Below are 27601 nucleotides of genomic sequence, written 5' to 3' on the forward strand. Positions count from 1 at the left end.
GTAACAGACGTGAGCGTATTGGGGGTTGGCTTCGATTAAATCATCTTGGTCCATGATAGGGTCATACTTGTTAATGTGATTGTTCCTTTGAACACGTGCAGGTCCTGGGTTAAGAAACCATGTTGGCATCAATGTTTCCTGTTGCTGAATGTCTTTGATAATTAAAAAGACGTTCATGAGGAGTGGTGTTAGTGAATGTACAAAGTAGAGATCTGATTGAATGCAACACATCTGGAAGAACTGTTTTCCATGAAGATACTGGAAGGGCACAGGTTTTCAAAGAGAGTCGTACTGACTTCTAAATAATACCATTATATCTTTCTACTTGACTGTTCCCAGAGGGATTGTATGGTGTCGTCCTATTCATTGCAATGTCCTTACTGAGGAGCCGTTCTCTCAATCTTGTAGACATAAAGGCAGTTCTACGATCGGAATGTACATAACTGGGCATACCAAAAACTGAGAACAAGTCTGTAAGACACTTTATTACAGTCTGAGCTGATGTGTCAGATACTGGATAACCAAACGGAAATTGAGAGTATTCATCAACTATTGTTAGGAGATAAGGATGCTTCTTGGAAGGAATCGGACCTTTGAAATTGATGGAAATTCGCTCAAAGGGCTGCATGGCCTTAGTTAAGTTAACTGAGTCTGGTTTATAATATTGTGGTTTCACTTCTTGACATATAGAGCAATTTCTACATATTTGTTTCACATTCTCTAACGAATATGGAAGATTTCTACTGCAGATGAAATGATAAAGGTGTACTACACCAGGATGGCACAGTGCTGCATGTAACTCATAAAGCGAATGTGAACTGATTGCTGAACAGCGTAACCTTGTGAATGCATCCGGAGTGCTGTTGCTGGATCCTGGGTAATTGTGAATATCATATGAGTAAGGAGATAACGCAATGTGCCATCTCATAATTTTATCATAAGTACCAATTGAGTACTGGGGTTGATGTCATTGATTAATCCCCTCCCTTGAAATTGTTGGCCTTGTGCCAAAATTTGAAACCAATATTTGGATTTAGTAGACAGGTTGTCAGTATCCTGGTATTGTCAATTATCATCTTAGAAATATTGATATTAATCACTTTGATTAATTAAAACAAAATCATAAAGAAAAGGAACTGTTTTTATTGCAACCTCCTCCTGGCCCCTCTATTGTTTATCTGTTAGGGAAGAATCATAAGATTAGAGAAAAAAAACATTTGGAAATGCTATTAAATTGTCTAATCACCATCACCACCCTAATCATCATCACCACCACTAGCTCAGCTCTGTGTTGGTTGGCATGAATTAGATAAGTTTTCTCCATCCATATTTGGCACTGCTCCAGTACTAACCACATCATAGTTGTGTTAATATTTTATGTACCAGGACAGGTGTAATTGGAAAGGTTGTAGTGGCAGATAATTATATTTCACAAAAAAAAAAAAAAGATATTTTCCATAAACATCTTTCATTAATCCCACTCTATTCAACAAGTCATATTTATCAAATTTTAGTTTCAAACCACTTCTGCCTTTTTTCAGGATCTGAACCTACTTTTTAGTCATCAGTAGGGTTGTCTATTCTGTTATAATGGCTCCTGGTCATCCCTGATTGAGCAGACTTATCAATCATTGCATGCATTCCAACTCTGACCATCCCATCATTTTGTGGGGTTTTTTTCCGGACATAGTATATTCCAGTCTTCATTGGCCTTTGTGTCCTTCAGTTTAAATGATAGTAGCCTTTAGTTTAAATGATATTTAGCTGCTGTTTCTATTAAGTAAAGCAACCATGGCTTGTTTACTATACTGGTATAGTTGCATGGGGGACTATCTACAAAATTATTGAATTTTTTCCTTGCAAGAGGGATTGCCATTATTACAATATTATTTACTAATAATTCTTAAAAAGAAAACAAAAAAAAAAACTTTTAAGATACACAAAGCCGGTTATAAGGGAGAATATAAACTGTGAAACACCTAGAATAGGTTTTAAAACCCACCAGATATTTATTGAAGAAGAAATAAGAAAATAATATTAACAAAAGTGCTTTACCATCTTTATCTACCTTCCAGCTTTTCTCACCCACCCTTGCATAATGTGGGGTAACAAAACACCTTCAACACTTGCCACAAAACCACCTCCCCCTCTTTCAACCTACTTGCTCAAGGAAGTTTATTCTTTTCCCTTTCTTGCAAGTTATTTAGCAACCTTACAAGTGCCAATGTCAGATAAAAAGCACCCAGTGCACACTGTAAAGTAGTTGGTATTAGGAAAGATATCCAGCTTTAGAAATCTTGCAGGATACTGTAGAAACCATGCCAAAGCTTATGTTGGAGCATGATACATCTCTGCAGCTTGTTAGCATCTGGAGAACCATCCATCTCTTGATAGCATGCAAAAATGGACATTAAATGATGATGATAATTATCGATATAATTTTCAGTTTGAACAAAATGGTAGGTATAAAATGTAGTTACCTTTTATCTTTTACTTGTTTCAATCATTAGACTGCGGCCATGCTGGAGCACCACTTTGATGAATTTTTAATCGAATGAATTGACTCCAGTACTTATATTTTATCTAAGCCTGGAACTCACTCTACTGGTCTCTTTTGCCAAACTAAGTTCCAAGGACATAAACACACCAATACTGGTTGTCAAGCAGTGGTAGGGGATTAACACAGACATGAAGACACACACACATATATGAAGGGCTTCTTTCAGTTTCTGCCTACCAGATCCACTGACAAGGCCTTGGTTGATCAGAGTGTATAGTAGAAAACGCTTTACCAAGGTGTCACACAGTGGAACTGAACCCAGAGCCATATGGCCTGGAAGCAAGCTTCTCACCACACAGCCATGCTTGCACCTATGTTATATCTCTTAACCTTTTTCAGTGTTATTTGTTTTAGTTGTTCTTTTGTTAAAACTGTGTAAGGTATAAAGGGATAAAGACCTAAATATGAACAGACTGGTTTCATCAGTTTCTTATGATACACTTCTTGTGTTACACATAATTACTGTAGTAGGGAGCTGGGAATTATCAACCTTATACAGTGATAGCAGATATAGCTTGAAACATGTAATAGTAAAATTATCCCCCCCCCCTTCTAATGCATGTGCATGCACATGTACACATATGTTTGTATATCTCTTATACCCTCCTTGTACCATGAGAGTATGCCCTGACATCTCGCCACCACTGTTTTTATCTCTCTTTCCAGCTACTTCCATCCACCCCTACGTAATACAGGGTAGCCATGTATCTCCTTTATAGTGAGAGACCTCTTCATGTTCCCCTTTCATATTTAGATTCTCAAAATCTAACTGAAAGCCACCTGCCTCAATATAGTACCCCTACTCACTGTAGGGGACTTTTTCTCTGTCTTGTAAGTTATTTGGTGACCTTATTCAAACCAGTTGTGAGAAAAAAAAGTATCCAGTACACTCTGTAAAGTGTTTGGCATTAGGAAGGGCATCCAGCTGTAGAAACCATCCCAAAACAGACAGTGAAGCTCAGTGCAGTCTTCTGGCATTTCAGATCCAGTCAGATTAACCCATGCTAGCATAGATGATGAACATTAAATAATGACATTTATACACATCTCTGTATACCCACATTCATTGCCATCTGTTATGCATAATGCAGATACATCATAACAGGTAAATTAGCAGCAGTATTTGTCTGCTGTAGATAATGACCTTGTGGCTGCACTGTGTTTGAAAACATGAAAATATATCAAAAACAGTTAAAAATCATGCAGCAGCTGTGCTGAAAATACTAGCCATACATTTCTACCTTGTTGGACTTTCAATTTGTTTGTTTAGGCGATTTGAAATTTTTGTATGCCATCCCATAAGAATTTTCCTCTCCCTGGGGATTTTGTTCATGTGTACAGTGGCCTTTCCCTCTGGGACACATTTGTAGCAGATGGCTTATATTACAGATGTGAAGTGTTGAAGTTTCATGTCGATGTCTGGTGTGGAGAGACATTTAGGTCAATTTTGTTTGAGGATCTCTTAATTTGTTTCCAGTTTGCCTTATGGAAGTTCAAGCTGGCAAGATTTTGAGAGTTTCTTGTTGGCTGCATGACCATGGTTTCCTTTGTTCTGTACATGGTCAGCTTTACCATTTTGTGATCCAAGAGTAGTGTCAGTGTCACTTTCACATTATGGATGAGATCCATTTTATTTGTGAAGCAGAGATCCAGTATGTTACCTGCCCTGATTGGTTGGAGTTCTATTTGTTCCATGTACAAAGTACTGATGAGGTTCAGGAGGGACTTCACCTGTCCTTGTTTGCATTGTGCCATTCCTTGGAGAGAATGGCCCTCAGGCCATCCGACATTGGGGAGATTGAAGTTTCCCGTAAGATGTACACTTATGTGTTGTTCTAATGTAACCAGAACTTCTATTTTTGTAAGGCAGTCTTCAAACTTGCCTGCATCTTGAGGGTGATATGTAGCACATATAATTACATTGAGTTGTCTTACATGTACAATTAATGTGGTACATACTGAATTTGAATGTGACAAAAGGGCCTGGGTGTGAAGTCTTTGCGGATGTACATAGCAACTCTACCATGCCTCCTTTCTTTTCTGTTGGTCTGTAATACAACATACTGTGGTTACTGTATTTCTGCATTTGCTATATCTGGTTTCACGTGTTTCCATAAGTGCTCTGCATAAGGCTTGATTGCATGCAACAAGGTCTCTCAGGAAAGGAATTTTTGTTCTGTTACTAAGTCCTGCGATGCTCAGTAAGAGCACTGATGTGATGTCTGTGTTGTTGCCAGTGGTGTCCACCTTGGGTCTATTTGCCATGGTGGTCTTGTGTATTGGGGATAGTCCAATCTGTGAGATTGATGTAGCCAGGTCAGTTGCTGTATAATCTTTTGTGCCATGCACAAAAAAGATTGTTGTTTAGCAGCTGCCCTTTCAGCAACATGTTGATGAGACTGATTTGTAGCACACGCTACATCTGCGTATCTCTGTTTTGTGGTAGGTGGTGCGTAGTCCTTTCCTTTTGGCAGGTGGTTTCTGCCTTGTTTCATGTTGGTGTGGCAGAGTCTTTGGTGTGCAAAACAGTAGCTTGCACCTCCTTCTTCATGCCAGCAGACATCTTTCAAGTAGAATTTGCACATTCGTGTGTGCTGTCTCTTATCTTTTTTGTTGTATAGGCAGTCCAGTTTGCTTCTTTCTTTGGCTGTTTCATCTTTTGCTTTTGCTCCTTTTGGTTGTTCCTTTTTGGCTATTTCACCTCCACAGTTTTTCGCTTTGATGGTGGTAGAGGCGCTTGCATTTGGGTTTACTTTCCTGGCAGGTTTCTCGCTTAAACCATCTTCGTTTTCTTGAGTGTGTACCATGTGGGGGTAATATCTTTTATCTACATCTGTGCCTCCATCCTTGTCATCTTTGCTGTGTTCATTATCAAAGATGGCATCAGGAGTTCCGATGTGGGATCATATGAGAGCGTAAAAATGTGTAAACTCCTGCTTCATTCGCTCTATCTGTACTAAAGTTCCTGAGTAGTCATTGCTCTTCAGTGCAGCTGTGATAATATTGTTTGGATTATCTCCTTCAGTACCAGGCTCTCAAAAACAATGCCAATTCCATGCTCCTCCAGTTTCTGGACATTTTTCTGGATATTTTTATTTATTTATTTTTAATTTAACAGTGTGATGGAGGGTAGTGAAGAAATAGAGAAAAAAAGTGTGTATATATATTTAGAGAGATTGAGAGACTAAGAGGAGAGAGGAACAGAGTGTGTGTGTTTATATATTTAGGAAGATTGAGAGGTTGAGAGAAGAAAGACTGTGTGACGGATAGAAGTGAAGAGACAGAGAAAGAGAGAGGGAGTATGTATCTTAAATGCAGGTTGAGGGGCTGAGAGAAGAAAGATTGTGTGTTGGAGAGAAGTGAAAAAACAGAGAGGAGAAAGAAAAAGTGTGTATACACACACACACAATATTTGGGGAGATTGCAGGGCTGAGAGAGAAAGAGTGTGTCTATACACACAAACACACACACACACATATATATGCTTGCATACACTATATTTAGGGAGTTTGAGGGGCTGAGAGAAGAAAGATGGTGTGATGGAGAAAAATGAAGAAAAAGAGAAAGAGAGAGTGTGTGTTTATGTATTTATAGAGAAGAAATAGAGAGAGAGAAAAAAAAAATATATATGTAATATATACGGTAGTAGGTAATTTAAAGGAAAAACCCTCATTTAATATATATAGAAAAGATAAGAAATGGAGCAAGAATTAACAATGAGAAGTGGATCATTGCTGTTTAAATGTCATTATTTAGTTAATTTAAGTGTCTGTGGATACATCTACCACTTAGGTGGTTTTACATTTTGAGCAAAGCTCTTCAGAAACAGCAGACAGGAAAGTCCAAGAGAAAAGGAAGACTGCAGGAAAAAATTGACAACGATTCACATGCGGTTACATTTTGAAAGTGTGTGCATATATATATATATATATATATAAAATATTATTAGAGACAAAACTACTATTTTGCAAAACAAACAAGGAAAGACTTAATCAATACATAAAATTTTAATAAATAGTCAAAAAAACCGCCACTACAATCGTTTCTTGTCTTGATCGACAATCTTCAGGTGGACTTCCAATAAGTCAATTTTACTTCATAATTTGAAATTGACTTATTGGAAGTCCACCTGAAGATTGTCGATCAAGACAAGAAACGATTGTAGTGGCGGTTTTTTTGACTATTTATTAAAATTTTATGTATTGATTAAGTCTTTCCTTGTTTGTTTTGCAAAATAGTGGTTTTGTCTCTAATAATATTTTATAATATTTTACTATAAAATTGGATTTAATCCTAAATCTGATTTTTTTTTTTCCCTGTAAATTTGGATTTATTCCCTAATATTTATTATATATATATATATATATATATATATATATAGAAACACTGCCAGATTTGACTGGGCCTGATGAAGCCTTCTGGCTTCACAGACCCCAGTAGAACCGTCCAACCCATGCTAGCATGGAAAACGGACGCTAAACGATGATGATGATGATGATGATATATATATATATGCTAGCATGGAAAGCGGACGTTAAATGATGATGATATATATTTATGTGCATATATAAGGCGGCGAGCTGGCAGAAACATTAGCACACGGGCGAGATGCTTAGCTGTATTTCGTCTGCCGCTATGTTCTGAGTTCAAATTCCGCTGAGGTCGACTTTGCCTTTCATCCTTTCGGGGTCAATAAATTAAGTACCAGTTACACACTGAGGTCGATGTAATCAACTTAATACCTTTGTCTGACCTTGTTTGTCCCCTCTATGTTTAGCCCCTTGTGGGTAATAAAGAAATATATATATATTATATATATATATATATATATATATATATATATAGAAACACTGCCAGATTTGACTGGGCCTGATGAAGCCTTCTGGCTTCACAGACCCCAGTAGAACCGTCCAACCCATGCTAGCATGGAAAACGGACGCTAAACGATGATGATGATGATGATGATATATATATATATGCTAGCATGGAAAGCGGACGTTAAATGATGATGATATATATTTATGTGCATATATAAGGCGGCGAGCTGGCAGAAACATTAGCACACCGGGCGAGATGCTTAGCTGTATTTCGTCTGCCGCTATGTTCTGAGTTCAAATTCCGCTGAGGTCGACTTTGCCTTTCATCCTTTCGGGGTCAATAAATTAAGTACCAGTTACACACTGAGGTCGATGTAATCAACTTAATACCTTTGTCTGACCTTGTTTGTCCCCTCTATGTTTAGCCCCTTGTGGGTAATAAAGAAATATATATATATTTATATGCATATATATATCGCATCACTGGCCATCGTGCTGTGGGCACATAACAAACACCATCCGGTCGTGGCCGTTCGCCAGCCTCATCTAGCACCTGTGTCGGTGGCACATAAAAAGTAGTCAGTACCGCTTGTGGTACCAGTGCCGGTGGCACACAAGAATCCATCCGAACATGGCCGTAGTCAGTACCGCATCACTGGCCATCGTGCTGTGGGCACATAACAAACACCATCCGGTCGTGGCCGTTCGCCAGCCTCATCTAGCACCTGTGTCGGTGGCACATAAAAACACCTTCCGAAGACCCGGCAAGACTAGTCAGGCCATAAACCATGGCCCCTACCTGGGACGTAGTCAGTCCACCTGTGCATACCTTCCTCCTTGTGATACTTGTGAAGGCCTGTTGAGGCAAGTGAAAATCAAATCAAAATCAAATCAAAACAAATCAAAATAGATGAACATCAATGGAATTTGTATCTTTGTGGTACCAGTGCCGGTGGCACACAAGAGAAAACCATCCGAAAGTGGCCGTAGCCAGTACCGCATCGACTGGCCTCCGTTCTGTGGGCACATGACAAACACCATCCGATCGTGGCCGTTCGCCAGCCTCATCTAGCACCTGTGTCGGTGGCACATAAAAACACCATCCGAAGACCCGGCAAGACTAGTCAGGCCATAACCCATGGCCCCTACCTGGGACGTAGTCAGTCCACCTGTGCATACCTTCCTTCTTGTGACACTTGTGAAGACCTGTTGAGGCAAGTGAAAATCAAATCAAATCAAATCAAATCAAAACAAATCAAAATAGATGAACATCAATGGAATCTGTATCTTTGTGGTACCAGTGCCGGTGGCACACACTTTGTGGTACCAGTGCCGGTGGCACACATGAGAACCATCCGAACGTGGCCGTAGCCAGTTCCGCATCGACCGGCCTCCGTGCTGTGGGCACGTAACAAACACCATCCGATCATGGCCGTTCGCCAGCCTCATCTGGCACCTGTGTCGGTGGCACATAAAAACACCTTCCGAAGACCCGGCAAGACTAGTCAGTCCACCTGTGCATACCTTCCTTCTTGTGACACTTGTGAAGACCGGTTGAGGCAAGTGAAAATCAAATCAAATCAAATCAAAATAGACAAAATAGATGAACATCAATGGAATTTGTATCTTGTGGTACCAGTGCCTGTGGCACACAAGAAATCCATCAGTGCCGTAGTCAGTGCGGTGGGCACATGACAAACACCATCCGATCGTGGCCGTTCGCCAGCCTCATCTAGCACCTGTGTCGGTGGCACATAAAAACACCATCCGAAGACCCGGCAAGACTAGTCAGGCCATAACCCATGGCCCCTACCTGGGACGTAGTCAGTCCACCTGTGCATACCTTCCTTCTTGTGACACTTGTGAAGACCTGTTGAGGCAAGTGAAAATCAAATCAAAACAAATCAAAATAGATGAACATCAATGGAATTTGTATCTTTGTGGTACCAGTGCCGGTGGCACGTGGCACATAAGAAAACCATCCGAACGTGGCCGTAGCCAGTACCGCATCGACTGGCCTCCGTGCTGTGGGCACGTAACAAGCACCATCCGATCGTGGCCGTTTGCCAGCCTCATCTGGCACCTGTGTCGGTGGCACATAAAAACACCACCCGAGCGTGGCCGTCTGCCAGCCTCGTCTGGCACCTGTGTCGGTGGCACATAAAAACACCATCCGAGCGTGGCGTTTGCCAGCCTTGTCTGGCACCTGTGTCGGTGGCACATAAAATCACCCACTACACTCTCGGAGTGGTTGGCGTTAGGAAGGGCATCCAGCTGTAGAAACACTGCCAGATCTGACTGGACTGGTGCAGCTTTCGGGCTCCCCAGACCCCAGTTGAACCGTCCAACCCATGCTAGCATGGAAAGCGGACGTTAAATGATGATGATGATGATGATATATATATTTATATGCATATATATATATTTATATGCATATATATATATATTTATATGCATATATATATATTTATATGCATATATATATATTTATATGCATATATATATATTTATATGCATATATATATATATATGCATATATATTTATATATATTTGCATATAAATATATATATATTTATATAGCGATGATGATGATGAAATATATATGCATATATATGTATGTATATATAAATATATATGCATATATATACACACATATATGCATATATATATATGCATATATATGTATGTATAAATATATATGCATATATATATATATATATATATATATATATACACACACATTATGCATATATATATATATATATGCATATATATGTATGTATATATAAATATATATGCATATATATATATATATATATATATACACACATTATGCATATATATATGCATATATATATATATATATATATAGACACATTATGCATATATATATATATGCATATACATATATGCATATATACAGACATACATATATACATATATATGCATATATATATGCATATATACAGACATATATATGCATATATATATATATGCATTTGTATTTATATGTATATACATTTATGCATATATACAGACATACATATATATATATACACACACACACACACACACACACACACACACACACACACACACACATAAAATTTACAATTACTTTTAGGTCTTCATATAAGGAAGCCAGTTGATTCCTGTATTATTGCGATGACTATCCTTGACTTGTATTTAATAATTGACTTAAGGAAGTCCTTAATTATCAGCAGTCTAGAATCTGGATATCTGCTCTAACAGCCAACAAATGTTTTTACTTTTGTATTCAGTTGTATCTTTTATCACATCTATTTGGACAAGTCTAGCATTGTACTCTGATGTACTCTGAAGCTACAATATTACTCAGAGTTTAATTATTACTCATTGTCACTTGGGAAAGTTATATAGCATTTATGTTCCTCTCTGGGTCAGCTAAATTGAAATTTTAGGATTCAGAAGCGACTGTAATTATCAATGTGGGAAAAACACTTAATGTGCACCAATGAAAAGAAAAAGAGCAGAAACATATATTGAATTGAGGATGTACTGCTAATGTTTTCTCCATTACTGATTTTTTTTTTTTGTTGTTGATATTATTGTTTTTCCTCCTGCTCCCCCACCTTCTTTCTGTAGTGTAATATTTAAATACAGTGATAATTTTACAGGCACCTATTAGTATATTTTGGTTCTTCTACTCCTCCTTTGCTAATACCACCACCACCACTTCAGAATCTGCTGAGATTTAAAACATCCTTTTGTTTCAAATTATCCCCTGACATAGTTTTGAAGTTAAGTTTTTCCTTGACTCATAGCATGAGGGAGTGTATGACAAACCATAACAACAACTTTCCACTTATATCAAAGCACTTCTGTCTCACCCTCTATTGTCACTGTTTAGAATTTGTCGCCAGTCTAGCCTGTCTGTCATAATGGAACACATTATACTAGTACCAAGGTAAAATCTCACTGAAAATTCGTTTTTTTTCTTTCCTTCTAAACCATTATAATATTCTAGTTATAGTTAGATATTTTTTATTTTCTGTTCACATGACATTATTTTGGTTTAGTTTTCATTGTGTATTTGTTAAACACATGAAATGCATGAAGTCTGCTCTATAGTTTTGCTACATATACAATTCAGGACTGTTTTCTGTTATGAATAAATTTTCTCTTAAAACATGCAAACTGTAAAATTATATCTTATATCATCGGTCTACAGAAATGATAATAATGCTGATGAAAATCTGTTGATCTTCATAATTATTTGCTAATGAATTTGCTTTAATCTAAATACATTCCTTGTTTACATTCATGTCTATTTTTGTTATTATATTATTAGTTTTCCCTTTGTCATGGCCATTAATTAACTGATAAGTAAAATATGTAATAGTTATTTCATTTGGCATTTGTTTTGTATTTACAGCATGAAAAGGAAAGGAATATGCGACAGCAGAGTATTAGGACCATAGAAAAGATGCTTATACTCCAACAAGAAGAATGTATTGTAAGTAATACTGCCTCATCACCTCTTTGTGTGTCTTGTTTGAAAGGAGTAATTTGCTGTCTGCTGGAGTTTCAAATTTCCAACATCTCTTAAGTAATTGTTTGAACTGGATATAATTGTATTTAGAAAAAAAAAAGAGGAATACATACTTATTAAATGATAATATTGATTTCTTAGATAGGTTCATGGTGTATTGTTGATGGAAAGGGATTCCTTTAATTTGCATTCAGTGTCGTCTTGGTTCTTTATTGTGCTAACCCTAGAGGGAAGAGGAAAATTCAAGTCCACATTGAGGTAAACCAAAGTGGATTTAATACAAAACTTTGAGGGGCAGAACTAAATACTATAACATTAATCAAGCTCTGTACTGATTCTGTCAATGATGTTGATGACTGTACTTTTTCTTCTAAAAAACTGTAGTGTATTTAAAAAACAATAATTTTAACTGAAGGAATTCCATTCTTAGAAGATAGGATTTTAGCATAGTTGTTATTTGTGATAACGCTTTGTTAATAAAATAACAAAAAAAAAATCCATAAAAACCTTTCCTCATTATCTTCTTGTAAGTCTTTTATTAAGCACTAGCTATTAACAAATAATGAAATTTAAATTCAATACTTCTAATTTACTCTATAATATTGCCATCAGACTTCCATATCGATAAGAATTTCGTATGTTTCTGAAACCTCAGCCCACTTATTTTTTTAACCATTTTGTTACCAGACTTCTATTGAAATGCACTTTGTGTTCTAATTCATTTTGAAAGTAATGAAAAATTTAGTAAAATAACTTTGACACTATTCAGCTGATGTGGTGTTTGGAACATAAATTAACATAAAGTTCTACTGGGAAGTTTTAATGTAGATCACTTTAGAACAGGAAGTATCAGAGGAGTGGGGGCATCTCTCTCAGGCCAGTTGGTATCAAAAATAGTATTAATCAGTGTATTTCCTATTCTCACTCCATTTTTTGTTATATAGCCAAATATATAAAGCCTCACACTTAATCAGGTAACATCATGACATCTCAGGGTTATTATTTTGATTTGTTTTTTTATCAACCTTTCATATCTGTAAACGTGCTACTCTATTTTCATCATCATCATCTTTTTATGATTAAGATTACAAAAACTACCCAACTGTCAAAACCGAGTCTAAGACAATCTGAGCATATCTAATTTTGTAAACCATTCTACTACATTTGACTGAAGTAAAAGAAAGCTTTTGACTGTTATTGATTAGATAGATCTCTTGTTACTTCAGTTCACCTTTAATTTATCTCTAACAGTTTTATAACTCACATCCTCCTTTCTGGCTAATTCTCATACCTTTCTCTTTCTACCTCCCTCCCTCCCTCTCTCTTTCACTTGCAATCACTTGTCACTCACTCACTTTTACAGTATACATCCAATGTACAATACTCTATTTGTTCCTCTCCAGCAACTGCAATTCATTTGCTTTCACAGCCATACATTATATTTCTGATATATTTACCATACAGACCTGTCAGTGCTCATCTGACAATATGCCAAAAATTAAAGTAAAAACCTCAATGTTGTATTGAGGCTTGTAAGCACATCACATTATATATATATATATATATATATATATATATATATGTATGTATATATCATCATCATTTAACATCCATCTTCCATGCATGGGTAGGACAGTTGACAGGAGCCGGCCAAGTTGAAAATCTACCCAAGGCTACTGTGTCTGTTTTGGTAGGGATTTTACAGCTGGATGCCCTTCCTAACACCAGTCACTCCACAGAGTGGACTCAGTGCTTTTTATGTGGCACCAACATTGGCAGGGTGGGGGGGGGCAGTGATACAGTGAGCATGACAGTGTGGGCAAGAAAGGAGATTGGAAGACAATCATAATGTATGAGGAGGAAATGTGAGGAAGAGAAAGATGCAATTAGAAGATGAGTTGTAGTTTGAATTCTTAGGGTAGAGTAGGTGAAAAGTATGTTGTTACATGTGGCTAGGATACAACTCTTCTAGCACTCAATTTCGTAGACAGGTCTTCCCTAGGACCTCATATCGCCAAACATCTTGGTCTGCTGTCATTTTCTCCGTGAGCCCCAACAGCCTAAGATCCATCCTTACCACTTCATCCCATTCGTTTTATTATCCAATATATATGTGTGTGTGTGTGTGTGTGTGTGTGTGTGTATATATATATTGTTGGTTCTACACTCAAAACTAATTAGATCAACTGAGTAATATAACTTGTTGACTAATTCAGATGAGCAGAGAACTGAGCCTGTCAGTTATATTATTAGTGCTGTGAATGTACTTGAAGTGATGATTCACCAAGCTAAGAGTCTTGAAATTAATGAAGCAAGAGTTGAAAAATATGAACGAGAAGAACCCTGTACTATTTCTTCTGCTGTGTTGTGTTATCTAAGAGTTACTACAAGAAATGATTATGTTTCTTTATATTTGTATGAGCAAAATGCCCCCCGTCCAATGGACAGTACTGAAGTATATCTGCTGAATAAAAAGCAATCAGTGTTTTCTTTTCATTAAAAAATAATTAAGCATGCCTTTATTTAAATAAAATTTTTGGTTTTGTTAAACAAAGTTAAGGCAAAAAAAAAAAAACTTCTTGAGAAACTAAATAGTCTTTTCTTCCTTCATGCCAAGTTTGAAGAAAATATCTCTTTTGTATCTTACTTTTTTGGTCTCTTAAATATGCTGCATTTTGTGGCAATATTTCAAGCCAGCTGGCTTGTTTTGCACAAACTGCATGTGCATTTTTCTCGCGTACGCATAGTATCAATCACAACAGCTGATATACTTGTGCGTACAAATGCAAGTTCCCACGGCTTTATCGATCACATTCTCACTGGAATTGATTTTTGTAATTTTTTCAAGACTTATACACACCCTGATACCATTAGTATCCACATATCAAATTTGAGCGCAATCGGATGGAGGATGCCCGAGATCCTAGAAGACACCACACACACACACACACACACAGACAGAGCGGATTTTATATAATAGATTTGTTTTTATGTGCCATGACATCTTTCAACAAAATATTGTCATTTCAAAGAACTTTGCAATATTTTTTTTAATATTAAGCATTATATTACAGAGATGTACTTGCATGGCAAATCATTTTAGTTTTTAAAAACTAAAATGATTTGCAGCCTGGAAGAAATGTATATATTAGCTATTTGGAAACATACAAAGACTGTTAACCTCACTTAAATAAATGTTTAAATGAAGTTAGCAGTTTTTGTGTGTTTCTGAATACGTATCTTCAACTTTGCAATTGTTGTAAGCATTATATATTTTTACATTTCTAAATGGTTATTATCCTGCCCTGGGACTGCTGACAGGCTGTCTTTCCTCTATGCCTCTTTCTACCACTACTGTAATGGCCTCTGCTTTTAAGATCTGATTGATCTCATGCCCTCTCCTACTCCACTAAGGCATTCCTGACTTCCCTACTCTGCCTCTTTTATCACTGTGACTTTTGTTGTGTCCAACTCTGCAGGTTCTGCACTAGTCATTATACCTAATCCTTCATTCCAAGAATGTCCCCCCCCCCTGGAATTCTCTTCCTGATTATGGTGTTGACTTATAAAGGTTTAGAGCAAGGATTCTCAACCATTTTTTTTTTTTTATGGACCCTTTTGATTACTATTTTATTCTGGTGGACCCCTGTAGCCATTCAGTGTTTAAATACTAGTTTCATAGAAACTTCTTTCAAAATTTCTATTTTGTTTTTTTCACATTAAGTTGAACTATGTAAAATGTTAGAGAAAGAAACCGAGTTGTTTCTTGCAATACATACCAATACATTCACCTAAAGCTAAATTTTTCAGGGGCCTTTAAAATACTATTGCAAGTCCTTGCTTTATCATTTTGTTGTGTGGACCCTTATATCGACCCTCAGGCCATATGGACCATGGTGGAGGATTACTGGTTTAGAGGAACATTAATGGCTTTAATTTTTACCAGTGTAGGAGGACCTCCAAAGGCCATGGACATTGTACCTTCCTCCAAACACATGCTCTCAAGAGTAGCACACTAGTATTTGATACCACACTTGGAGTAGTGTCTCAGGGAACATTAGTTTATAACATTAATAGGAGTGTTAATGGTGGTCATGGCTATTCTACTAAAGCAGTGTTTTAAATTATAACTCAGGTGTATTCTAAATGAAGTGTAAAGTCATTAAAGATAATTAAAGGCCAATTAGTAGAGTGATGGATAGAATGTCTTGTAGTTTAGTTGTGTAGATTTACTTTTTGAGTTCGAATTCTGCAGATGTTGACCCTATCAGTCATCCTTTTTGATGAAATACAGTACCAGTTGTGTACTGGGGGTTGATCTGATTTGCTCACTCTCCACCAACTGCTTTATTTAGAAATTATTGATGACAGCAAAGCATTTAAACAGAATTCAACCAGTGTCAAATGCTATGTTAGATTTTGGTGTGGATTCTTGACATCAAATTGTTACTTAATTACTCTGTGTGTATGTAATCATATTCTTTAAACTTCTAATGAGTTTTTAATTACTAACAGTTAAGTTGTGCAAGTAAGAACTTCAACTTTTAATAGAATAATTCTAGCTAAGAACCTGCTTAATGCGCAAATAATCTTTTTCTCGTTGTGGCAAGGGTATTTGAGTTCTTGTTTTTTAGTAAATTCTCTGATGGAAATTAATTAATATAGTCTGAAGAGTTCAGTCCACTTTAAATTACAAAATTGTTTAATTAAATTCAACAAAGTTTGTTTACTGTCTCATCATATATGCATATACTAGTATGCATATTTACATACAGGTGCACATTGGTGCTGGTGTGGCTGTGTTAGAAGTTGGTAAGAAGTTTGCTTCTCAACTACATGGTTTCAAGTTCAACCCCACTGTGTGATAGTTTGAACAAGTGTAGGTTTACTATAGCCTGGAGTGGACTTGGTAGATGGAAACTGAAAGAAGCCTGTTGTGTTTGTTTACCACCACTTTAACAACCAGTGTTGGTTTGTTTATGTCCCCATAACCTAGCAGTCTGGAAAAAAGACTAATAGGGTAAGTACCTGACATCAAAAGAACTAATAAATAAAGAAAGAAAGAACTAGGATTAGTTTGTTCAACTAAACCTTTCATGTGGTGCCCCAACATGGCCACTGTCCAACAGCTGAAACAAGTATAAGATAAAAGATATCTACTCATTTGCTTATAATTGTTCTTTAAGTGTCCCATATTATTGACATCACAAGATTAAAGGCCTGGTGATGTTGCAAATTTCAGCATTTCACTGGATAAGGCCTTCCCTTGCCTCATCATGTTTTTTAGGAGGCTAAAACCTGATAGTGCAGGCTTACAAAACTTTATTAGTTATAGCATGTTCCCATTACTTAGATTCATGTTTGTTGTATGGTTAATCAGAGTTAGCCAACAAGAGGTTGTTAAGTTCTGGTTAAGGTGCCACTATTAATGACTTGTTAACAAGTATTTATTATCTGACTCTTCTCCTAAAATGTTATTCTTAAAATATACAATTACATCGTTGATATCTCAAAAGTATGAAATAATGCATGCTTAATTCAAAACAAGTGTGAATAAATAAGCATTACATTTGACAGAGTAATCTGAGTGCTGAAGGGTTCACATAGATTTAATGTAAACATATTCATCTCATCATTTATTCACTCAACAATAATCTCTCTTAGAAGAATTGTTTTATATGGACAGTTTTACAAATATGGGCATTGTTCAACGATTTTGATATCAAGACACATGGGAGTGTCTTCAGTTCTGATACAAACTTCCTTATTTAAAGTGATTGAAGTTAAAACCTTCCATCAAAATTTCATTTTGAATTATGTTCCAAGCACCAGCTTAATAATAACAAAGTTATTTTACGAAGCACTTTCTTTACTTTTGAAATTAATTGGGGGAGGAAAAAAAGGGTTGTGTATTTTAGCAGAAATATGGTAAGAAAAGGTGTAAGCCCCAAGCCAGCTTTGTTTGAGTAGACCTGAAATATAGTCATTTAACCAGGTGTGTACATGCATGCACATGTGCAAACACATATGCACATCAGCTCACACATTTACATGCACACATTTGTACATGCATGCTCTATGTGTCAGTCTGTCTGTCACTATTTCTTCTTTCTCTTGGTCTCATGCATACACATTCTCTCTCTCTCCCTCCCTCCCTCCCTCTCACATACATACACACTCTCTGTCACACATTCTTTCTCTTTCTTTTTCTCTTACACATGCTTTCTGATAAGCATGTGCTTGCACATAAAGCTCTCTCTGTCTCCCCACATACAAACACCTACTTACATAATTTAATTCATGCATATACCCACTTGTTGTCTTCTCATTTATTCCATAATTTTGAAATACCATTAGTTTTCATCAAACTTACATTCTTCATTGTTGTTGAATTCCATAATTTACTTGTTTTTGTTCTGAACAAGAAACTGCTTGGTATTTTATCTTGCACATTTCTCTGGGGCTTATTCCACATACATTTGACATAAAGCTGGATATAATTAATCAACATTTACCATTGATTATGAGAGAGAGAGAGAGAGTACTGGTGTTTGATATTTGATTCAACCCTATGGCAATATCTCTATCTCTCAGACCCTGCCTTATTGTTGATAACATGCCCTATTGTTGGCATCTGTTGAATAACTTTGCCTGATGCTAATTCTAGCACTTTAGCTATGATGTCATATCTTCTTAACAGAAAAGGAAGTAAGGACTAACTAACTGTACACCAACATTTCCTCTCTAATCATTGGCTTCTTGCCATCCACTGCTCACATGGACTTGTGGAAATCAAGTTTTGTAATGATGCAGTAGAGTAGACTTAAACATCAAACTTGTATTTATTTATTGAACATAAAGGACTTCCAAAAAACAACAAACAAACAAACGATGGGAAAACTTCAGTTTTCTCCAAAAAGATGTAAATTGTAAATCCACTGTAATAGGTCATGGTAATAATATTATCTACAACATAAAATTCTTGTCCTTCCTATTTCTTCCACTTACTTTTCTGATAGCCTATTTTGGAAGCCGAACCCATTTCGTTTCAACCAGTTTTTGTTTTTGTTGTTTTCTTGTTTGTCCTTTTCCTGAAATAGCCTTCCCTAGCACACTTATCTAACTTTTGCGTTCATCCTCCTCTCTACCCCCTCCCTCCCCACCCCCTCTCTCTCTCAGATGGTTGGCAAAGAGCCAGTAGATAACAGTAAATAGAAAGTGTCTTAAAGAAAGGATTCAATGAATTATCTGCTTATTATTTACTTACATAATGACTACATTGCTTCACTGATAAACATTTTACACTTCAGACATAAGAAAACAGACAACTTCAATTTAATTTAGACTTTGATGTTTAGCTTTTCTTACTTACCTCATATAAAATTGGAATCAACAGCAAAACAGCTATACCAGGTTAGTAGTATTGATTCAAACTACTATAATTAGTTGAAAACATTATATATATATATATATATATATATATATATATATATACACACACACACACACACACAAACATGATGGCTATTGCTGTTAGTCATATCTAGTGAATCATTAAGATTGCTAACCTAACTAACCCCATACATATGGAAGTAGTTTCCCATAATCTAGACTGTGTATTATCATACTTTCTTCTATATTCCCAGTAGCAAAAAAAAAAAAATAATAGAAAAGAGAAACTTTTTAGAAAAAGAAAAGGTAAAAAACTGAAAATTTATTATAGAATATTTTATTAGTAAACCATTCTGCACTGGTAAAACTGTTGCCTCTTTACCTCTCTGTCAGTTGTCTACAGTGTTTCTCATTTAATAACTGTGATCAAAACTTTATTTACCAATACCTTGATCTCAATCTCCAGTCAGTTTTACGGTGTCTATTGTATATTACCTAAAGCGTAGTCCACCTGTATTGGATAAGTATTTTAAAGCCATCCATTTTGTAGTAATCCTTCTGTAATATTTTGAGGACACAGTCTTCTTGACAATATGCAAAAGAAAATCCAGTTGACCAGTCACACTCACAAGTCTTATTTCTGCCACCTGCTTTTAAAAGGTCTTTATATTGTATACAATGTCAAACTAATCCCAGTTACTAATCAATCTATGATACCAAACGTTTCTTGTCATTCTCCATTCATTGGCTATTTACTTATAGAAATTTTTTCAGTTTGAACAGGCCAAAACCTTGTCTTTTTGTCTCTGCAGTCTCAATCCAAAATATGTCTCTATATAGCTTTTCATGTTCTTACACTACTAAATGTTCCCTTTGATTTTTCATGTGTCCTCATTCACTTTCACATCCCTTCAACATTTTGCATTACAATTGAAATCCTTCCTTTTTGTTGACAATTTTCCTATATTTTGTTCTATGATAAATGTTTCTATTAAAAAACATGTTTTATTCTGTTCAGCAATATACCTTAATGTGAGATTACTAAGTTATATATTCTAAATCTAATCATTAAACACCTTCATTTTAATTACATGAATCCTTTCTGAAATTATTGTTACAGTTGGTGTTGTTGTGTATATGAATGTGTATATTTTCCTGCAGCTTCAACTTCACTATCTACAACAGTTTAGCTATTTTTATCATCATTATCATTGTCTACCTAACCAACAACTACGCTATGTACATAATTAATTTTTCTAAAATTTGGCTCCTCTGCCAAATATTCTCTCAGTTTTTAAGAACTTTATTTCTTAAAATCTTACTTAGACTATATTGTTTTCTTATTGCACTATGAACACTACAACATATTTATTTAAAGGAAAAGCATTTTAAGCTGGCAAACATTTTCACATGTTTTTAATTCCATCTTTACTACGTACATCTCTCTTTTTATACACACACACGTATAAATATACACTTTCTCTTTCTCTCATTATAATTTTAGCAGTTCTTCGTTAACTGATGTTATTTAAAATATTTTGACCAAAGAATTTTTCCCTTATCAATACAGAGAAAGTAAGCAGGAAAAGATGGTGTCTGTGTAGAGATAGTCATATTGACAAGTAGATACACATATGTGAGTGAATGTTAGTGTTTCTGTGTGTATGATGTATATATATATATATATATATATTATATATATATATATATATATATATATAAAACATTGAACAACAATTTTATTGACATCTATTTCATATCCATCATTTACAGAGAGCTCGTAAAATATATGCTAAGTCTCCATCAGAAAAAAATAAAGAGGAATTAAATGAAAAAGAACGGACTGTTAATACTTTGGAAACTCGCCTACGACAACTGCAAAGTGAATTTCCTGTAAGTATAAGACTCATGCTTTTCATGTTTGCTGGTATTTGGTGGAGAAAAAAAAAACAAAAAAAAAAAACTCCTTGTATATTTGTAAACATATACCGGATTGTTTCAAACAAAAAGTCCTTAAACATGATTTTGTAACACGAGAAAAATGTTTGTTTTATTGAAATTATTTTCTTGGTGAATAGAATTTTTACTAAAATTTTCATATCTTAGGACTCTGAAAACAGAATTTCTAGGTACAGACATAGCTATACGTTTAAGAAGCTTGCTTTTCAGCTACATAGTTTCACATTCAGCCAGACTGCGCAGCACCTTGGGCAAACATCTACTATAGCTCCAAGCTCACTATTTATGTATGTATATGTATGCTTGTATTTATCACTCCTGCCACTTAACTGGTGTCAGTTTGTTTATGTCTCTGTAACTTAGTGGCGTGACAAAAGAGACCTATAGAATAAGTGTCTGACTTAAAAATTAAGTACAGAGGTTAATATGTTCAACTAAACTCTTCAGAATGGCGCCCCATCATGGCTGCAGTCCAATGACTGAAGCAAAAGATAAAAGATATATATATAAATATTACTCTGTGTGTGTGTGTGTGTGTGTGTGTGTGTGTAACTTTTTATAACATGGCCATATTCAAGAAAGATGTATAGACAAATCAAAAGATTATCTGGTCATTCTAAGGGAGTTTTTGTGTGTGTGAGTAAATTCAAAAGTGTCTGATTTTTTGACGAGTCAGAATGAAGAGTCTGTTAATGATAGATTTTTTATTATTGAATGTGTGAGAAGGAAATCTTTAATTAGAAGATACTTTAACATAACAGACCATATTAGAAATGTTAAAACCATATCTTGTTTGTTTTTCTGCTGCAAATCCAATGACACGTTGGCAATAACTTGTCATTTATATGGTGGTGGGCATGAGAGTGCATGTGCAACAACATAGCTGTAAGATTATTTTTATGCACTGAAGAATGGCTGGAACAAAGGTGGTACTGGTTTGTTTATCATCATTACTGGATGTAACTAATTTAGGGACGCTTTTTTTTTTGTTCCTCTAAGACATTATCATTCTTACTGTTTCCAGCATCATCATTTCATATCCACTCTTCATGTTAGCATGGGTTGGATGGTTCAAAAGGATCCAATGAGCCAGAGAACTACACTTTGCTTCAGTGTCTCAGTTTTGGCATATTTTCTATGGTTGGATGCTCTTACTAACACTAACCACTTTACAGAGTGTACTGGGTGATTTTTTTTTGTTTATGGCACCAGCACATGTGAGTTTGTCATGTAACTTTCAAAACTTTGAGCCCCTTTGGCTGAGAGGGAGTAGAATAGAGTGGGCAGTAGCTTTATGCATGATACTGCAAGTTGAAATAAGGGAAAAGAAGTAGTCTGGTAATGTAGAAGAGATACAAGGGTACCCTGCATTACATAAGGGTGCATGAGAGTAAATAGGATGGAGCCAGAAAGAGAGAAAGTTAAAGGTGACAAGATGTTAGAGTATATCTACAAGGTATGAGAAGGCAAATAGAAGAAAGCATAGGAGACATTTTAGAATAAAGTTCAAAACCATCATTTAATGTCTGTTCTCTATGCTGACATTTGTTGGATGGTTTGACAGGAGTTGACCAGCTGGAAAGCTGTTCAGGCTCCCTATCTGTCTTGGCATGGTTTCTATGGCTGGATGCTCTTCCTATCACCAACTACTTTACAAAGTTATCTGAATAAGCTGACAATTTGTTCTTGTTGATTCCTAAGTCACTTCTGATCAATTACATCTATGTTCAAAAATGTTCCTTTTGTCTGTATCTTACTTTTTCAGACAATATATTTAGGACTACATTATCGATTGCCTTTTTTAAGATGGTTGTGTTTGATTTGAGAGAAATTTGGCTGCTATTTATAAGTCAATTTATTACATCAACACACTCTCACTAGATATTTTTGTCAAATGGAAACCAGTCAGGCTTTACTTTCATTAAATTAAATGGAGACATTGTGTCATAGGTATCATTATGACTTTTGATGTTAGTGAAGTAGAATTACTTTTATTAATGATATGATAGTTACAGTGATGTATATAAAGTAAATAACTACAATGGAGCCCATGCTTCTACAAGTTACATCTACAAGAGGAGCTAAAATTAATAATGAGCCACTTGTTACTCTCACAGTACTAGGTTCTCCCTACTTTCATTGAGCAATCTGCTTTTTTTTTTTAATATCTTTTATTTTGGTAATTAATGTAATTCTCCCCTAACATAAAACCTATCTAATGCTGACATACAAATTAAAAGTTGACCTACTAAAATGAACTGTTAGTTGCTGTGGTGTGGTTTGGTTGATGAGAGAAGAGGAAGTCATTTTTATGATCTTCTCTGTAACCTTTCACAGATTGGTTTAAATGCTGTTATTCATTTGCACAAGAAACACTGAGACTATTTCTGTCCTATTATGATTTAATGTTAGAAGAACAGAAACAATAAGAAAGTATTTTGTTGCTTTATTCTTCTTACATAGAACAGTGCTGGCTGCAAAATCACAATGTTTCATTAGTCTTTGCCACTTCTTGAAACTTTTGAATCCTGTGTACATTCAACATTATTATGTGTGGTTCAATTAGGCAGAGGAAATCTGGCTTATTATATAGATTGGTGGGAAAATGCATAGAGATAGGCTGGTTGGGGGCGGGGACAAAGAAACAAATGTAATCCCCAGTAGGTGAGAAGCTGCTAGGTGCTAGAAGTCTTCTTAGTCATGATGTATCTGATGTTGTACTTTTGTACTTTCAGCAGCCAGAATTTTCTGATTCTTTTACACTTGTGAGACGAGTGTGGGAATTAGATATTTTATGAGGTTATGACACACACGCACGCGTGCGCACACACACGCACGCGTGCGCACACACACACATTTCTAAATTTTTTATTTTCTCTATTTTTTTTTTCTCTTAATCCTTTCTGTTAAAGAGCATAGGCTTGAGACATAAAAGACTTTTCTATTTTTCCTGAGCATTAAACTAATACACCTGCTTGTTGTTCCTACACCTCTCTTTGTCTTTTGTTTTCTGTAAATTTGAACTATATATATTCTTTTATTCTTTTACTTGTTTCAGTCATTTAACTGGGTCTGTGCTGGAGCACAGCCTTGGAGGCTTTTAGTCAAACAAATCGACCCCAAGACATTTTTTTTCTTTTTAAGCTTAGTACTTATTCTCTCAGTCTGTTTTGGTGAACCACTAAGTTACGGGGACATAATTGCACCAACACCAGCTGTCAAGCGGTGATGGGAGGACAGACACAAAAACACACACAGATATATACATGGAGATATATATATATATATATATATAGCCCACTTTGCTGAGTGGTTGGTGTTAAGGGCATCCAGCTGTAAAAATCCTGCCAAATCAGTAACAGAAGTCTAGTGCAGGCTTCTTCCTGGCCAGCTTTTGTCAAACTGTCCCACCCATGCCAGTATGGAAACAAGCTTTAAATATTGATGATGATGATACGATGGGTTTGCTTCAGTTTCTGTCTACTAAATTCACTCACAAGGCTTTGGTCATCCCATGGGTATAGTAGAAGATACTTGCCAAAGGTGTCACACAGTGGGATTGAACCTAGAACTTTGTGGTTGGGAAGCAAGCTTTTTACCACACAGCCACACCTGCACCTACACACACACACACACAGGGTGAGAAAGAGAAGATAGGTGCCTGGCATTACATTAAATGATAAATTTAAACATTTAAACAGAAGCATAACAAGGAACAAACAAGGCAATTCACACACAATACATGGACATGCTCTTTCCTCATCAGTTCCTTGTTGTGGTTCTGTTTAATTTTTGAAGCTTAAGTGCTTGTGTGGTACCACATAAAAGCTCCCATGCGATGTCACGTAAAAGTGTCCTTGTGACATCATGTAAAAGTATCAGTGTGGTGCCACATAAAAGTGCCCATTTGATGCCACATAAAAGCACCCATGTGGTGCCACATAACGGCACCTGTGTGGTGCCATGTAAAAGCTCACAGCACACTCTGTAAAGTGGTTGGCATTAGGAAGGGTGTCCAGCTGTAGAAACCATGCCAAATCAGACTGGCGTCTGGTGCAGCCCCACCAGCTTGCCAGCTCTGGGTTCACTGTCCAACTCATGCTAGCATGGGCAATGAGCATTAAATAGTGATGATGATGATGATATGTAGACACACTCGTATGTATATATATATGGGTACATATGAATATATCTATAAACATACATATATCATCATCATTTAGCGTCCGCTTTCCATGCTAGCATGGGTTGGACTATATAAACATATATTTGTACATGTGAATGTATATTTAGGCACAAGCATGGCTGTGAGGTTAAGAAGCTTACTTTGCAACTATGTAGTTTTGAGTTCAGTTTCACTTGTGTAGTACCTTGGGTAAGTGTCTTCTACTATAGCTCCAAGCCAACCAATGCCATGCAATTGAATGTGGTTAATGGAAACTGTGAAGCCCATCATATTTACATATATATTAAGAAGGAGTAAGTAGAGACAAATAGAAAAGGGTCATGAGATCTCTAGCAGATAGGAACCAAAACAGGGAGTTGTTGCCTTTTATGGCAACAAAATGGGGTTTTTTTCACCCTCCTTTTTTTTTTCTGTGCTAAAGACTGATTATTATGTTTGGTATGTGTAAGACAGTGAGCTGGCAGAATCGTTATCATGTCAAACATTATTTCTTCTAGCTCCTTATGTTTTGATTTCAAATCTTTCCATGGTCGACTGTGCCGTTCATCCTTCGAGGAGGATAAAATTAAGTACCAGTGGATTACTGGGGTCGATGGTATCAACTAATGTGTTCCCCCTAATATTGGTGGCTTTGTTCCCAAAGTTAGAATTAATTATGTTAGGTATGTGAAAAGAGCATGATTGTGCTTGACTGTGTGGTTCAGGCTTTGAATATGGTATATTTACAGAAGTTAGAATGGTGTTTGTAGAATGATCTGTTGGATGGATAACATTAATTTCAGTGGAAGCAAATTCTAAGTATAAGGTGATGATAATGACTTTTGGATATTGATTTCTTTGTAGTTGAATTTTCAGGGACTGAATTGAGGGTTTATTATTATTATTATTATTTTTTTTTTTTGAGTGCAGGCATACCTCAACTTAGATTATTTCAAGTTAGGTCTTTTTCCACTTTACGTCATTCTTTTAAAGAAATTAATGGAAAGAAACTTCACTGTCGGTCTGCTTATCCACCTTTACATTGGTCTCAGTGAGCATATTTAAAAGCATAAAAGTTAAGAAAAAAAAAACATAACTATAATCAAGTGAAAAGTCTAATAAACTACATTTGAAAATCTTTAGAAACTATTCAGATATCATCTAATAAAGTTTATAAAATATTTTCCCATGTTATGTCATTTTTTGAGGTATGTTTGTATATATTTCTTGATGACACAATTTCTACTTTATTCTATGTTTTACTCTTTTATTTTCTCTTCAGAGTGACTTTGTTGAACTAGGACTTCCAGATCTTTCTTCAGGACGGGTGTGTATGAACCTTGACATTCTCAATGATTGCTCTCCCTCTTTTTTCTCTCTTGCAGTTGATACTTGAGACAGTCTAGGCTAAATTAGTATTTCTGAGAAGCACAAGCGTTTTCTTTGAATAGAATCTATAATAATATTTATTGCATTTGACCAGCTACAAATATTTAATTTATTCATTCATTGTTTATTGTTGAGAAACGGTTAACCCTTAATTTTCAAAAAAAAAAGTGCAGAATTTAGTAAAATAACTTTATCATTATGCTGGTATCTGAAGCATAAAATAAACATGAAATTTTAATGGATAGTTTAAATTTGGATTACTTTAAAAGCAGCAGGAAGTTTGGATCAAAAGGGTTGGTCAAATACCAAAACAACCACCCAGCCCTCCCCCTCTCTCCATGCACAAAATTTTCATATTTTTGTTTTGGAGAACATTTATTATAAATAATGTTGGATGCCAAGAGTAGATTTCTTTCTGCTGCAAACATTTGGATCAGCCAGTTCTATTCATGTTTCATGTGTTCTCTGTAGATATTGACTTACTGTCAGCTCCATTAATCTCTATTAGTTAAAAAAAAAACTGCTGAGAACAGTATGGGTACTGTCCCTTCTCACCTGATCCACTTATTTTTAAAATAACAATTAAAAAAAAAAACCCTTCTATCCAGAAAATGTAGTGGACAATTCCTTCTTTTGGAACCATTTATTTATAATGACTAATGCTACAATCATTTAATCAGACATGAGTGTATTGGGATCTTTCAGTTTGGCTCACAGATTTTTTTTTAATTAATTTTTTTTTAACTAAACAGTTTAAAACTTTGTATACTGGAGTAATTTCTCATGC

At 35.7% G+C, this 27601-nt stretch overlaps 1 protein-coding gene across 14 annotated transcripts in view; it reads left to right on the top strand.

The window, feature by feature from the left end:
- LOC115211684 (rho guanine nucleotide exchange factor 11-like) overlaps nucleotides 1-27601 on the top strand; it is a 387012-nt gene that overhangs the window by 274595 nt on the left and 84816 nt on the right. For 10 of the 14 annotated variants that reach the window (XM_036502748.1, XM_036502742.1, XM_029780328.2 and 7 more), the window contains 3 exons: nucleotides 11793-11873; nucleotides 21075-21194; nucleotides 26708-26752. In XM_036502748.1, the coding sequence (XP_036358641.1) occupies nucleotides 11793-11873; nucleotides 21075-21194; nucleotides 26708-26752 (246 nt within the window). Of the gene's footprint in view, nucleotides 1-10845; nucleotides 11325-11792; nucleotides 11878-19176; nucleotides 19323-21074; nucleotides 21195-26707; nucleotides 26753-27601 lie in introns of those variants that run through there. The other 4 variants (XM_036502751.1, XM_029780331.2, XM_036502750.1 and 1 more) reach the window with 4 other exon arrangements.

The sequence above is a fragment of the Octopus sinensis genome, linkage group LG5 (assembly GCF_006345805.1).
Source record: "Octopus sinensis linkage group LG5, ASM634580v1, whole genome shotgun sequence".
NCBI lineage: Eukaryota > Metazoa > Mollusca > Cephalopoda > Octopoda > Octopodidae > Octopus > Octopus sinensis.